At 40.2% G+C, this 15,655-nt stretch overlaps 1 protein-coding gene across 1 annotated transcript in view; it reads left to right on the top strand.

Moving 5' to 3' along the window:
• Positions 1–15,655, top strand: part of PCDH15 (protocadherin related 15) — a 2,836,044-nt gene that overhangs the window by 1,704,056 nt on the left and 1,116,333 nt on the right. Inside the window, exon 18 of the mRNA XM_073685487.1 lies at positions 13,994–14,122. Coding sequence (XP_073541588.1) covers positions 13,994–14,122 — 129 coding nt within the window. The remainder of the gene's footprint in view (positions 1–13,993; positions 14,123–15,655) is intronic.

Raw genomic sequence — 15,655 nt, forward strand, 5'->3', positions numbered from 1 at the left:
CTGTAGCCAAGAGCTTGCAGATGGTGAAATTCAACCTCTTAGCTTTCTCATGGCTAGGAGGAAATGGTCTTTTACTTGTCCACATCTGAGGGACCAAGGGCTGGCTATTGTGCTTAGACGGGGTTGATAAGGGTGTCCCTGGCAAACTGCCGGTCTGTAAGGAAGATGCAGGCGGACATGTTAGGTTGCCTTTATCCAAAAGTGGTGCTATCGATGTCGGACAGCGCTCAACACCAGCTGGTGTTACCACCTCCAAAGAAAATGATGACCTGCCAATTACGCTGGCTGTTGCGGGTAAAGAGGTGGCAGGTCTGCGCCCCAAAACAGGTGTGACTGCTGTCCCCCCAGTCACAGAGGATGAAGAGGCCGCGGATGCACAAGATATGGCAGACGGTGGTTGGCCCGGCCGGCTAGGCGGCATTGTAGCACACTGAGCTTCCCACTGCAACTTATGCTTCATGTCCATGTGCCGGTTCATGCATGAAGTACTCAAACTATGTATTTTTTGGCCTCTACTTAGCTTTTGCTGACAAATGTTACAGATAACACGAGTTGGGTCATCTTTATCGATCTGAAAAAATTCCCAGGCTATGCAAGGCTTAGCACCCATGCGACCTGAAGAGCCACAACGACTTGTGGTGAGTGGCAGAGTTGTGTTTGAGGATGCAGTTGTTGACGTGCTTCCAGAACTACGTCTCTGTCCAGGAAGGCGCAACCTGACCTCGTCGTCACTAGCATCTTCCTCCACCTCCTCTGCTGACCTCATCTCTTGGCTGACTGTGGGTTGACAGTAAGTGGGATCTCCAACCTCATCATCATCACCCTGTGCGTTATCACACCCGTCGTCCTCAGAGCCAACCTGTTCCTGCCCTGACAAAAAACTAAAGTTGTCGCTCCAATCAGGTATTTGAGTCTCATCATCGTCTTCCTCATTGTCTCCACCAACAGGAGTTACAGTTTGGGAATGAGGGTCTACATTATGGTCAGAACTTTCTGCGTCTGGTCCTGGATCCGACTCATAAAGATTCTGGGCATCAGTGCAGATCATTTAATCGTCTGGATTCACAGAAGCGCTGGAGTCGACCTCTGATTCCCAGGCTATAGTATGAGTAAACAGCTCTGCAGACTCAACCATCTGTTCTACCTCATACTCAGACGGGCAGCTGGAGATTTGGGAGCTGTGAGGAAGCAAGTGCGATTGGGGTGACACCTTTGAGGACTGGAGTATTTGTGATGTTGAAGTTGATGTGGAGGAGAGCCCACTTAAAAGAGCACTTGATATCCGTTGAAGCACCTGCTGTTTTTGTGCCTCATCTGGAATTTGTAGCGATTGGCGTGGCCGTAAGAAAGGGATCTTATCACATTGTCCGCTAAAAGAAGTAGACATTTTAGTTTGGCTGGAAGATGGTATTTCTTCTGCAGATGTTACTGTTGCTTTAACACCTACCCCACGGACACAACCTTTTTTCCCCTTCCCAACACGCCTATTCCCCTTTTCACCAGCAGCAGGCCTTTTTCCACTCATTTTGGTGGTTAACTAATTCACAACTCTGGAGATGTTTGCATAAAAAAACAATGGATGGGAACCGAGCAGAGCTGAGTGGCCAAATTGTGGTATTAGGCCAAAACTATTGGCTGGGTTAGATGCAGAAAAAAATTATATTCAGTTTGCAACCTGATGGAGGTCAGTATAGATGGACTAATAGAGAAAGTCCCACACACTGCTAGAAGGCCAAATATTTTTTCAGAGCTAGATGCAGACAAAAAATTATTTTGAATTTGCAGCCTGATGGAGGTCAGTATAGCTGGACTAATAGAACAAGTCCCACACACTGCTAGAAGGCCAAATATTTTTCAGAGCTAGATGCAGAAAAAAATTATATTCAGTTTGCAACCTGATGGAGGTCAGTATAGATGGACTAATAGAGAAAGTCAAACACACTGCTAGAAGGCCAAATATTTTTTCAGAGCTAGATGCAGAAAAAAATTATATTCAGTTTGCAACCTGATGGAGGTCAGTATAAATGGACTAATAGAGAAAGTCCCACACACCGCTAGAAGGCCAAATATTTTTTCAGAGCTAGATGCAGAAAAAAATTATATTCAGTTTGCAACCTGATGGAGGTCTGTATAGATGGATTAATAGAACAAGTCCCACACACAGCTAGAAGCCCAATATTTTTTCAGAGGTAGATGCAGAAAAAAATATATTCAGTTTGCAACCTGATGGAGGTCAGTATAGATGGACTAATACAACAAGTCCCACACAAAGCTAGAAGCCCAATATTTTTTCAGAGCTAGATGCAGAAAAAAATTATATTCAATTTCAACCTGATGGAGGTCAATATAGATGGAGTAATAGAACAAGTCCCACACACAGCTAGAAGCCAAATATTTTTTCAGAGCTAGATGCAGATAAAAATTATTTTTAATTTGCAACCTGATGGAGGTCAGTATAGATGGACTAATAGAGAAAGTCCCACACACTGCTAGAAGGCCAAATATTTTTTCAGAGCTAGATGCAGACAAAAAATGATTTTGAATTTGCAGCGTGATGGAGGTCAGTATAGATGGACTAATAGAACAAGTCCCACACACAGCAAGAAGCCCAAATATTTTTTCAGAGGTAGATGCAGATAAAAATTATTTTTAATTTGCAACCTGATGGAGGTCAGTATAGATGGACTAATAGAGAAAGTCCCACACACTGCTAGAAGGCCAAATATTTTTTCAGAGCTAGATGCAGAAAAAAATTATATTCAGTTTGCAACCTGATGGAGGTCAGTATAGATGGACTAGTAGAACAAGTCCCACACACAGCTAGAAGCCCAATATTTTTTCAGAGCTAGATGCAGAAAAAAATTATATTCAGTTTGCAACCTGATGGAGGTCTGTATAGATGGATTAATAGAACAAGTCCCACACACAGCTAGAAGCCCAATATTTTTTCAGAGGTAGATGCAAAAAAATATATATTCAGTTTGCAACCTGATGGAGGTCAGTATAGATGGACTAATACAACAAGTCCCACACACAGCTAGAAGTCCAATATTTTTTCAGAGCTAGATGCAGAAAAAAATTATATTCAATTTGCAACCTGATGGAGGTCAGTATAGATGGAGTAATAGAACAAGTTCCACACACAGCTAGAAGCCCAAATATTTTTTCAGAGCTAAATGCAGATAAAAATTATTTTTAATTTGCAACCTGATGGAGGTCAGTATAGATGGACTAATAGAGAAAGTCCCACACACTGCTAGAAGGCCAAATATTTTTTCAGAGCTAGATGCAGAAAAAAATTATATTCAGTTTGCAACCTGATGGAGGTCTGTATAGATGGTTTAATAGAACAAGTCCCACAAACAGCTAGAAGCCCAATATTTTTTCAGAGGTAGATGCAGAAAAAAATATATTCAGTTTGCAACCTGATGGAGGTCAGTATAGATGGACTAATACAACAAGTCCCACACACAGCTAGAAGCCTAATATTTTTTCAGAGCTAGATGCAGAAAAAAATTATATTCAATTTGCAACCTGATGGAGGTCAGTATAGATGGAGTAATAGAACAAGTCCCACACACAGCTAGAAGCCCAAATATTTTTTCAGAGGTAGATGCAGAAAAAAATTATATTCAGTTTGCAACCTGATGGAGGTCTGTTTAGATGGATTAATAGAACAAGTCCCACACACAGCTACAAGCCCAATATTTTTTCAGAGGTAGATGCAGAAAAAAATTATATTCAATTTGCAACCTGATGGAGGTCAGTATAGATGGACTAGTAGAACAAGTCCCACACACAGCTAGAAGCCCAATATTTTTTCAGAGCTAGATGCAGAAAAAAATTATATTCAGTTTGCAACCTGATGGAGGTCTGTATAGATGGATTAATAGAACAAGTCCCACACACAGCTAGAAGCCCAATATTTTTTCAGAGGTAGATGCAAAAAAATATATATTCAGTTTGCAACCTGATGGAGGTCAGTATAGATGGACTAATACAACAAGTCCCACACACAGCTAGAAGCCCAATATTTTTTCAGAGCTAGATGCAGAAAAAAATTATATTCAATTTGCAACCTGATGGAGGTCAGTATAGATGGAGTAATAGAACAAGTTCCACACACAGCTAGAAGCCCAAATATTTTTTCAGAGCTAAATGCAGATAAAAATTATTTTTAATTTGCAACCTGATGGAGGTCAGTATAGATGGACTAATAGAGAAAGTCCCACACACTGCTAGAAGGCCAAATATTTTTTCAGAGCTAGATGCAGAAAAAAATTATATTCAATTTGCAACCTGATGGAGGTCTGTATAGATGGTTTAATAGAACAAGTCCCACAAACAGCTAGAAGCCCAATATTTTTTCAGAGGTAGATGCAGAAAAAAATATATTCAGTTTGCAACCTAATGGAGGTCAGTATAGATGGACTAATACAACAAGTCCCACACACAGCTAGAAGCCCAATATTTTTTCAGAGCTAGATGCAGAAAAAAATTATATTCAATTTGCAACCAGATGGAGGTCAGTATAGATGGAGTAATAGAACAAGTCCCACACACAGCTAGAAGCCCAAATATTTTTTCAGAGGTAGATGCAGAAAAAAATTATATTCAGTTTGCAACCTGATGGAGGTCTGTTTAGATGGATTAATAGAACAAGTCCCACACACAGCTACAAGCCCAATATTTTTTCAGAGGTAGATGCAGAAAAAAATTATATTCAATTTGCAACCTGATGGAGGTCAGTATAGATGGAGTAATAGAACAAGTCCCACACACAGCTAGAAGCCCAAATATTTTTTCAGAGCTAGATGCAGATAAAAATTTATTTTAATTTGCAACCTGATGGAGGTCAGTATAGATGGACTAATAGAGAATGTCCCACACACTGCTAGAAGGCCAAATATTTTTTCAGAGCTAGATGCAGACAAAAAATTTTTTTGAATTTGCAGCGTGATGGAGGTCAGTATAGATGGACTAATAGAACAAGTCCCACACACAGCTAGAAGCCCAAATATTTTTTCAGAGGTATATGCAGATAAAAATTATTTTTAATTTGCAACCTGATGGAGGTCAGTATAGATGGACTAATAGAGAAAGTCCCACACACTGCTAGAAGGCCAAATATTTTTTCAGAGCTAGATGCAGAAAAAAATTATATTCAGTTTGCAACCTGATGGAGGTCTGTATAGATGGATAAATAGAACAAGTCCCACACACAGCTAGAAGCCCAATATTTTTTCAGAGGTAGATGCAGAAAAAAGTATATTCAGTTTGCAACCTGATGGAGGTCAGTATAGATGGACTAATACAACAAGTCCCACACACAGCTAGAAGCCCAATATTTTTTCAGAGCTAGATGCAGAAAAAAATTATATTCAATTTGCAACCTGATGGAGGTCAGTATAGATGGAGGAATAGAACAAGTGCCACACACAGCTAGAAGCCCAAATATTTTTTCAGAGCTAGATGCAGATAAAAATTATTTTTAATTTGCAACCTGATGGAGATCAGTATAGATGGACTAATAGAGAAAGTCCCACACACTGCTAGAAGGCCAAATATTTTTTCAGAGCTAGATGCAGAAAAAAATTATATTCAATTTGCAACCTGATGGAGGTCAGTATAGATGGAGTAATAGAACAAGTCCCACACACAGCTAGAAGCCCAAATATTTTTTCAGAGGTAGATGCAGAAAAAAATTAAATTCAGTTTGCAGCCTGATGGAGGTCTGTATAGATGGATTAATAGAACAAGTCCCACACACAGCTACAAGCCCAATATTTTTTCAGAGATAGATGCAGAAAAAAATATATTCAGTTTGCAACCTGATGGAGGTCAGTATAGATGGACTAATAGAGAAAGTCCCACACACTGCTAGAAGGCCAAATATTTTTTCAGAGCTAGATGCAGAAAAAAATTATATTCAATTTGCAACCTGATGGAGTTCAGTATAGATGGACTAATAGAATGATGCTATGCCCAAAAGATTTTACTTCACTAGGTGCAGTAAAAAAATTGGTATTCTATACACAGGTGGTATATCTTGCAACACAGATAGGCTACTCCACTGACTAACACACTCTGCAATAGGCCAAAAAGGATTAGCTTTGCTAGATTCAGCCAAATGCTGTGAAAAAAACTTGCACAGCACTGGCACAGACCTGCCTGGCAAAAACTGATAGGAACTGATGTAACCTAGTCCTGAAAAGGACTCCAATTACAATTAGTCTTTACTCCCACAACCTATCTATTTAAGAGCACAGACCTGCCTGATAAAAGTCGTAGGAAATGCTGTAACCTAGTCCTTAAAAGGACTGCAATCACAACTATTCCCTACTCCCAAGCTATCTGTAGATTTGTGCGAAAATTGGCTTGAAATTAACAAGGTATAGCGCACACAGCAACAGCGGTGCCGTCTAACACGCAGCTGCAGCAGTGAGAAAATGGTGGCGATGGGGAAAATGGCTTGGTCTTATAGGGCAAGGACATGTGACATACACTGCCAATGACACATGCCCTTGCTTGTGTGAAAAAAAGCACTTCGCTCCGTGTGTGCACTGCTGATAGGCTGACAGATTGCACCTCCCCACTGTAAATGCGGGAAAGAGAAAAAAAAATGGAGATCTTCATTATTCCTGCAGAGATCCATCCCCTGCCCCTCCCCCCACCCCGCTGTACACTCAAACTGCGTATTAACATTAATTTTCATCATTACTGAGAAAAAATCCAGTTATGATTTTGGTGCACGAACAGTTATCGAACATAACCTCGAACAGCCGAATTTTTCTCAAATCGTTCGTGTTTGCCGAACGGCTCGAACACCGCCCAAAACAGTTCGAATTTGAGATTGGCGAACAGTTCGAGTAGAACAACGCTCATCTCTAATAGTGTCCCTTATGAATATGCTCTGCATATACTAACCATTTATGGATACATACATTTTGTATGCTTATTCAGTTACTTATGTCTAACAACTTCAATGTGAACATTAGCGAACCTGACAGCAGAATTTTCAACTTCTAACTAGAGTGGGGGTAAAGCCCCATTGATGCTTATTAAATTCATACATTTCTTGTAATTATTCATTAAAGCATTTTTGAGAAATCCATCCTTGAAGTTTTAATCTTAAGTGCAGTTGGGTAGGCTTTGCACTCCCAGCTCTGCTGTTTTCTCCATTTTCCAAACCCACCACCGACCTCTGGTCTTTTTTCTCTCAATACCTATTTAACCCTGCCTGAGATTCTGCTCAGGTGCAGTCATTGCCCGGGGTTTGTCTCACTAAAAGAGGTGGTGCATGCAGGGTAAGCTCATGATGACAATTTAGGTGTTGGCCAATTGATCATTTGGAACTTACTATGCCTTTCTAATTAAATAAAATAGGGCAATGACAGCACCTGAGCAAGGGAAAAAGGTTATTAAGAGAAGAGTGACCTATCAATCAGAGACCGGAGGGTGGGGGAAAAGGGAGACAGCACAGCAGTTCTGGAAGTGCACTGCCTGCCCCCTGCATTTGCAGTTAAAACTTCAACAAAGGATTTCTCAAAAATGCCCCAAAAGTACACTACAAGAAAGACATGAATGTAATAAGTAGTAAAGTGACTTTACACTTCATGCCTTTAGTTAGGAGTTGAATATCCTGCTGACAGGTCCGCTTTAATCAGCAGTCTTTAATTAGTTTATATCACCACACAACTGATTTGTTGTAGATATTTCTTTAGCTGAAAATCAATTCTATTTATCTGAATTCTGAGAGCATTAAGTTCTGGAAGCCTCTTTTAACAGAACAGAACAAACGCATACGTTTAGGCAAAAATTTAGGCAACAAATTTACTGCATGAGTATATATGCTTTTATTGTGGTTAGCCTAATGTTTAATTTACTATATGAAATTTTACTTAATCTGAAATATGGTGCAGGATGTTTAAAGTATACTTGTCATTTCAGGTGAGTTTTCAGAATAAGTCATTTTGTGTGTACATGTGAAATAACACAATTTTTGGTCATTATATACTGTAACTTGTATTCAGCTTTCTTCTCTAAATGTAATATTTCTAATTTTCAGTTGGCTCTTAGCCAGTGAGTGGAGAATAGTGGCTATCATGTTTCCTATACTAAATATACAGAGACATGTGGGATTAGTACTCTCCTGCTTTTCTATAGAACACTTTCAGAAAGAACAACAGAATGTGAGCAGTATAGTTGTAAATTCAGCACTAGTTGGAAATAAAACACTAGAAAACACCAGCAGGATCTGTCTTTTATGTCCCTCTGTTTAAGAAATGAATAATCATAACCCAGAATAGAGTAATGAATAATCATAACCCAGAATAGAGTAATAAGTTCCAAAAGGACTGCCACAAAACAGAAACCAATAATGATAAAGTGCGGGATAGAAAAAATGAGGAATACAATTTATAACTTTTATTACAAAAATGATAAAAAAATAGGAGGAAATGCAATTTTCAACACAAAAGACACAATTGACATGTGTTGGTGGTTGAACCAAGTAAAAAAAAACCCTAAAGATAATAACAAGAGTGGTCCGAATAGATAATATAAAGCATGGTCAACAGATGGTTAAATATGCATGATAGGAGCATAATGGCAAGCCAAGAGAAAATAAGTGATGCACTTAAGATAAAAAATGAGATATAATAGTATGTATAAGGTGTAAAGGCTCACCCACGAAACACACCCGATGCACGTTTCACAAATGCTTCATCATGGTACTTTGACAATGCTTTAAATTATTGTAAATTAGGACCACTCTTGTTATTAATTTTAGGAGTGTTTTTTTTCTTGGTTCCAGACAATTTTGCATTTCAAAAGTCAACTGGTGCACCTACCAAGCCTTGCTGTGTACCCAAACAGTAGTTTTCCACCACATATGGGGTATGGATGCACTCAGGAGAATCTTCACAACAAATTGTACAGTACATTTTCTCCTGTTATCCTTGCGGAAATTAAACATTGAGAGAAAACAATATTTTGGTGGGTAAAAGTAAAATTTTAATTTTTTCCTTCCACATTACTTTAATTCTGGTGAAGCCCCCAAATGGCTAGTAAACTTCTTGAATGTGGTTTTGACTACTTTGAGGGGTGTCATTTTTAAAATAGCATCACTTTTGGGTATGTTCTGTCATATAGGACTCTTAAGTCACTTAAAAAAAATAGGTTTTTTAAATTTTGTTGGAAAAATTAGAAATTGCTGATAAACTTTTAACCTGTCTAACTTCCTAACAAAAAATATGTTTAAAAATGATGCTGATTAGTAATGAGCGAGCACTAAAATGCTCGGGTACTCGAAACTCGGGTCGAGCACATTGGAATACTCGGGTGCTTGACCCGAGCAATGAGCCCAATGTAAGTCTATGGGAAACTCAAGCATTTTTCTGGCGGACCCCCTGGCGGTCTGCAGAAGGTCAAAAATTGCCCAAACCAATGGGAATAGTGCTCAATTAAACGTCAGGCAGGCAGAATATATAGACAGACAGGCAGGGTATATAGGAGGGTGCATGAAAATCATAGCAGGGCACTTGGAATACATTAGTGCCCTCCGATTTTCATGCACCCATCTCTTTAAAAAAGACGGCCGACAATTCATCAGAGGCATACACCGGTACCCGACAATTTAGAACAGAAATAATAGAGCATCACACATAGATTAGATAGATAGAAACTAGTGATGAGCGAGCATGCTCGCCACTGCTCGGTAGTCGCCCGAGCATCTCAGTACTCGAGATGCTCGGAGCTTGCCGAGTACTTGCGCGATGCTCGGGCGGCAGCTCGGGTCCCCTCCCTGCATGTTTGGTGCTATTTAGAGCGCCAATCATGCAGGGATTGTCTGCCACTCACTGTAATGTCACAGCCATGGTGGTTGTGGCATTACAGTGATTGCTAAAATTGATGGGAACAGTGCTCACAGTGAAACTTGAAAATCCGGTAATTCAGCAGCGGCATACACCGGTACCCGACAATTTAGAAAAAAAAAAACAGAGCATCACACATAGATTAGATAGAAACATGTCAGTCACATATATAATAAGTACAGTGACAGTGTTACTGTACGTGTTATTTAGTGTTAAAATAAAGGATTTATTTAAAAAAAATAGTGTTTTCATGCACCCGTCTCTTTAAAAAAGCCGGCCGGCAATTCATCAGCGGCATACATTGGTACCCGGCAATTTAGAACAGCGCTCTGCAGTGTCTCTGAAGGATTACAAGCTGGATGGCAGCTTTCTGCTACCATCCAGCCTGCCATCTCAATGCCATCCCAGCATGGAAGAATTCTCCTGCTCAGGCGGTGACGTCATTTGCCGGCACCTCATGCGCAGGAGAATTCTCCCACGCTTTCAGTGACGTGCATGACGTGAGCGGAGTTCATTGGACATGAACTCGGCTCATCTGGATGCCATCACAGCCAGACACTGAGGAGCTTCACTGAGGAGCTTCTCAGTGTCTGCAGCATGGCAAGCTGGATGGCAGTGTTCTACTGCGATCCAGCCTGTCTTGTCAATGTAGCAGTGCTGGAACCGTCCTGAGAACCATGAAAAGGTAAGGATGAGGTTGGTTTATTATTTTACTTTTTTTGCAGGAGATCATTGGCTTCAGCTGGAATGGGCGTGACGGTAAGTAGAGTTTAATTTAGAACATTAAAGAATTGTGTCTTTATTTCAATTAAAGGACTTTATTCTGGGTGTTGTTTTTTTTTTTAACTTTCACTATGGGGTATGGGGTTAGTAATGGGGGTGTCTTATAGACGCCTTTCCATTACTAACCTGGGCTGGATGTCAGCTGGCATTATAAACTGACATCAAGCCCAGCCCTATTACCCCACTGCCATCACTACAGGGCAGTGGGAAGAGCGAGGCTAAGTGCCAGAATTGGCGCATCCTGTGGATGCGCCATTTCTGGGGAGGCTGACGGCTGGTGTTTCTAGCCTGGGAGGGGGCCAATATTCATGGCACCCTTCCTGGGCTATTAATATCAGCCCCCAGCTGTCTGCCTAGCCTTTGCTAGCTATGAAAATAGGGTGGACTTCACGTCATTTTTTTTGGGTCCCCCATTTTAATAGCTAGTAAAGGCTAGGTATTCAGCTGGGTGCTGATATTAGTAGCCTGGGAATCTCCGTGGGTGTTACCCCCTTCCCAGGCTTCAAACATCTGCTCCAGCCGTCTGCTTTACCTCCGCTAGAGACTAAAATTACGGGGAACCCTACGCCAATTTTTTTTTTTATAAATCCATTATTTTAACACTAAATGACAAGCACAGTAACCAACACTGTCACTGTACTTATTATATATGTGACTGACATGTTTCTATCTATCTAATCTATGTGTGATGCTCTATTCTTTCTGTTCTAAATTGTCGGGTACCGGTGTATGCCGCTGCTGAATGGCCAGCTTTTCTTGTTTCACTTTGAGCAGTGTTCCCATCGATTTGGGCAATCACTGTAATGCCACAACCACCATGGCTGTGACATTACAGTGAGTGGCAGACAATCCCTGCATGATTGGTGCTCTAAATAGCGCCAAACATGCAGGGAGGGGACCAGAGCATCCGCTCGAGTGAGTACCGAGCAGTGGCGAGCATGCTCGCTCATCACTAATTCTGATGTGAAGTAGATATGTAGTGGTAAAATATAGAATTATAGAATGTTAGAGTTGGAAGGGACCTCCAGGGTCATAGTGTCCAATCCCCTGCTCAATGCAGGATTCACTAAACCATGAATGTCTGTCCAGCCTCTGTTTGAAAACTTCCATTGAAGCAGGACTCACCATCTCTTGTGACAGCCTGTTCCACTGATTGATCTCCCTCACTGTCAAAAAGTTTTTTCCAATATCTAATCTGTATCTTCTCCCTTTTAGTTTCATTCTATTGTTTCTCATATTTCCATGTGCAAATTAGAATAACTATAATCTCTCTATACTGTGACATCCCTTCAGATATTTGCAGTCGGCTCTTAAATCTCCTTTTAGCCTTATTGTTTGAAAGCTAAGCATTCCCAGATCACTTAACCATTCCTTTGGGGGACATAGTTTGCAGTCTGCTCACAATCCTGGTAGCTTTTCTCTGAACTTGCTCCAGTTTTTTGATGTCTGAGGTCTGACTAAGGAGGAGTAGAGGGGATAATTACTTCATGTGATCTAGACACTATGCTTCTCTTAATACATCCTAGAACTGTGTTTGCCTTTTTTTTGCTGCTGCATCACACTGTTGACTTATGTTCAGTCTGTGATCTATTAGTATACCCAAGTCTTTTTCACACTTAGTTCTATTCCTCCCATTCTGTAAATGTAGTTTTCATTTTTCTTGCCCATATGTAGAATCTTGCGTTTCTCCCGTTTAAATATCATTCTATTAGTCTTGGCCAATTGTTCAAGCTTATCTAGATCCTACTGAATCATTTCTCTGTCTTCTCTAGTGTTAGCTATCCCTCCTAGCTTTGCATCATCTGCAAATTTGATTTGTTTACCTTAAGTTCCCTTATCTAGATCATTAATAAAAATGTTGAAAAACACTAGGGCTAGGACAGAGCCTTGTGGTACCCCACTTAAAACAATCTTCCAATTGGATGTGCAACCATTTATTACCACTCTTTGAGTACAATCCCTAAGCCAGTTATGAATCCACCTAACCATAGCCTTGCCAATCCCATACTTTTTCATTTTTTCAATAAGGATATTATGAGAAACTTTATCAAATGATTGGCTGAAGTCAAGATAAACTATATCTAACGACTCTCCTTGATCCACCCAATCAGTGATTCCATCATAGAAGGAAATTAGATTAGTCTGACATGACTTGTTTGCTACAAACCCATACTGGCTTTGGTTAATTACTGTATTCTTATCCAAGTACTTACATACATGCTGTTTAATAATTAGTTCAAAGATCTTTCCTCACTGACCTGTAATTTTCTGGCTTCATCTTTTTTCCTTTTTTGAAGATAGGGACAACATTTGCCCTTCTCCAATTTTCAGTGACTTCTCCTGTTCAAAAGGAATTTTCAAAGATTCTGGCTAGTGGTTCTGAAATTTCCTCTGCTATCTCTTTCAGTACCCTAAGATGTAATTCATCTGGACCAGGAGATTTAAATTAATTTAAATTAGCTAAGTGTTCCCTCACCATCTCTCTCGTTATAGATAGTGTAGATTATTTTATTCCTTTGATAGCACAGTGAAGATCAATAGATGTTACATTTGTTTTCTAAGAGAACACAGATGCAAAATAGGAGTTTAAAACTTCGGCATTCTCAACATTCTTGACCACTTCACCCTCTTCATTTTGTAAAAATCCTATAGCATCTTTGACTTTTCTTTTGCTTTTGACATACCCCCCAAATCCTTTTTATTGCTTTTGGTCTCCCTTGCAAGCCTCACTTTATTACTGCCTTTAGCTTTTCTATCTGATCTATTTTCTTTCTGATCTCAGAATCACTGGGATATGTTGACGCGTTCCAGAGTTATTACCACATAAAGTGACACTGGTCAGAATTGAAAAAGTTGGCCTGGTTAGGAAGGCTGTGGGTGAAGGGGTTAACAGTTTCCTTTTAATAGGAATACATACATTAAAGCATTGGTTCTTTCTTCTAACTAAAAAATAAATGTCTTGCGACATAGCATTTGATATAATATTATTGAGTGAGTATCATACTTGGTTTGCTCAAAATGGATATAAGGTTTTCTGAAATTATTGGTCTCAAGGAAAACTATTAATATTCTGTTCTGATTCCTATCCAATACTACTATGCAATGATTTTATAATGTATGTCAAATGCTTTTGTTTTCTGTTTTGAATGACAGTTTTAATGAAGCTTTTTAGGCCATTCTTCCTCTCCAGAAAGGCTATAAGCAATGATGTGAAAATAAATAACGTACAGTTTACTATGAGTTTGTAAACAGAATGATCACATCTCAGCAAATCTATTTGAGCCTGCATGAAATATGTTCTGCTGGCACTAAAACCAAGATATATTTTCTTGCAGACCTCAACTGCTACTGTTAATGTGCTGGTGACGGATGTGAATGACAATGACCCGGTCTTTGATCTTTACTTGCCTAGAAATCTCTCAGTTCAAGAAGAAGAAGTGAATGCTTTTGTGGGTCAAGTCAGGGTGAGTGCACCATTATTTAATTACTGTGCTGCAAAAAGTAGATATTTTGGTTTTCTTTTTCTTATCAAGTCACCCTTAACCTACCTACATTTCTATTTGCATGTAAAAATACTGATAAAGAATTTTGATTGGCTCATGCGTTCGTTATTTCTCCTGTATATTTTCCATCTGGTTTAATAGACTGAAGAATGACTAAAGCAAAAGTTGATCACAGCTGCCCTGAAATGTACAGTGAATAGCAACATTCATTTAATCATTAATTCTATATATCAAACTAATGTTTACTCTACATAGAAAGTTATAACTAAAAATGAGCAAATGATTTGAAATTTGCATTCATAAGCTTTGCCAAATTTCTCTCCCAAATTAAATTGACATTGAGTTGATTCATTGTGAATCACAAATACAGGCAGTCCCCAGCAGGCACGGATTGCTAATCTGCCCTTCTGGGCACTTTCCCGGTGGGCCGCGGTGTGGCACTGCTTGGGGGGCGCCTGTCTGTTTTTACGGCTGCCGGCCCCTTTAATTTTTCCGGGTGCATGCCCTGGTGGTTCGTCATCACCAGGGGCAGGGCGCACGCACAGCGTTCATCATTTGAATGCTGCGATGCCGGTGTGGCTGGAGCCAGGAACGCACTGATGCTGATATGTGTTAGCTCGTTCTGTGAGCAGAGAGCAGAGCCTCCCACCTGCGGCCCTAGCAACACTGCAGCTGCAGCCCCTCCGGAGCAGCAGGGAACAAGGTGAGTATCTTTTTTTGTCATAATTAAACAGTACTATGTGGGGGCCATTAGATATGATGTGGGGGCCATCATACTATATGAGCCATTAGATATGGGAGCCCATCATACTATATGGGCCATTAGATGTGGGGGCTCATCATACTATATGGGCCATTAGTTGTGGGGGCCTATTATATAATATGGGCCATAAGATGTGGGGGCCCATCATAATATCTGCAGCACTGTATGTTATGTGGGGCCATCATACTATTTGCAGCACTATATGTGGGGCCATCATACTATCTGCAGAACTGTTTATGGGGCCATCATACTATCTGCAGCACTATATGTGGGGCCATCATACAATCTGCAGCACTATATGTGGAGCCATCATACTATCTGCAGCGCTGTTTGTGGGGCCATCATACTATTTTCAGCACTGTATGCTATGTGGGGCCATCATACGATCCGCAGCACTGTTTGTGGGGCCATCATACTATCTGCAGCACTGTTTGTGGGGCCATCATACTATCTTCAGCACTGTATGCTATATGGGGCCATCATACTATCTGCAGCACTATATGTGGGCCATCATACTATCTGCAGCACTATATGTGGGGCCATCATACTATCTGCAGCACTGTTTGTGGGGCCATCATACTATCTTCAGCACTGTATGCTATGTGGGGCCATCATACTATCTGCAGCACTGTATGCTGTGTGGGTCCATCATACTATCTGCAGCACTATATGTGGGGCCATCATACTTTCTCCAGCACTATATGTGGGGCCATCATACTATATGCAGCACT

The sequence above is a fragment of the Phyllobates terribilis genome, unplaced genomic scaffold (assembly GCF_046119375.1).
Source record: "Phyllobates terribilis strain yellow unplaced genomic scaffold, ASM4611937v1 Scaffold_5__5_contigs__length_657084704, whole genome shotgun sequence".
Taxonomy (NCBI): Eukaryota; Metazoa; Chordata; class Amphibia; order Anura; family Dendrobatidae; genus Phyllobates; species Phyllobates terribilis.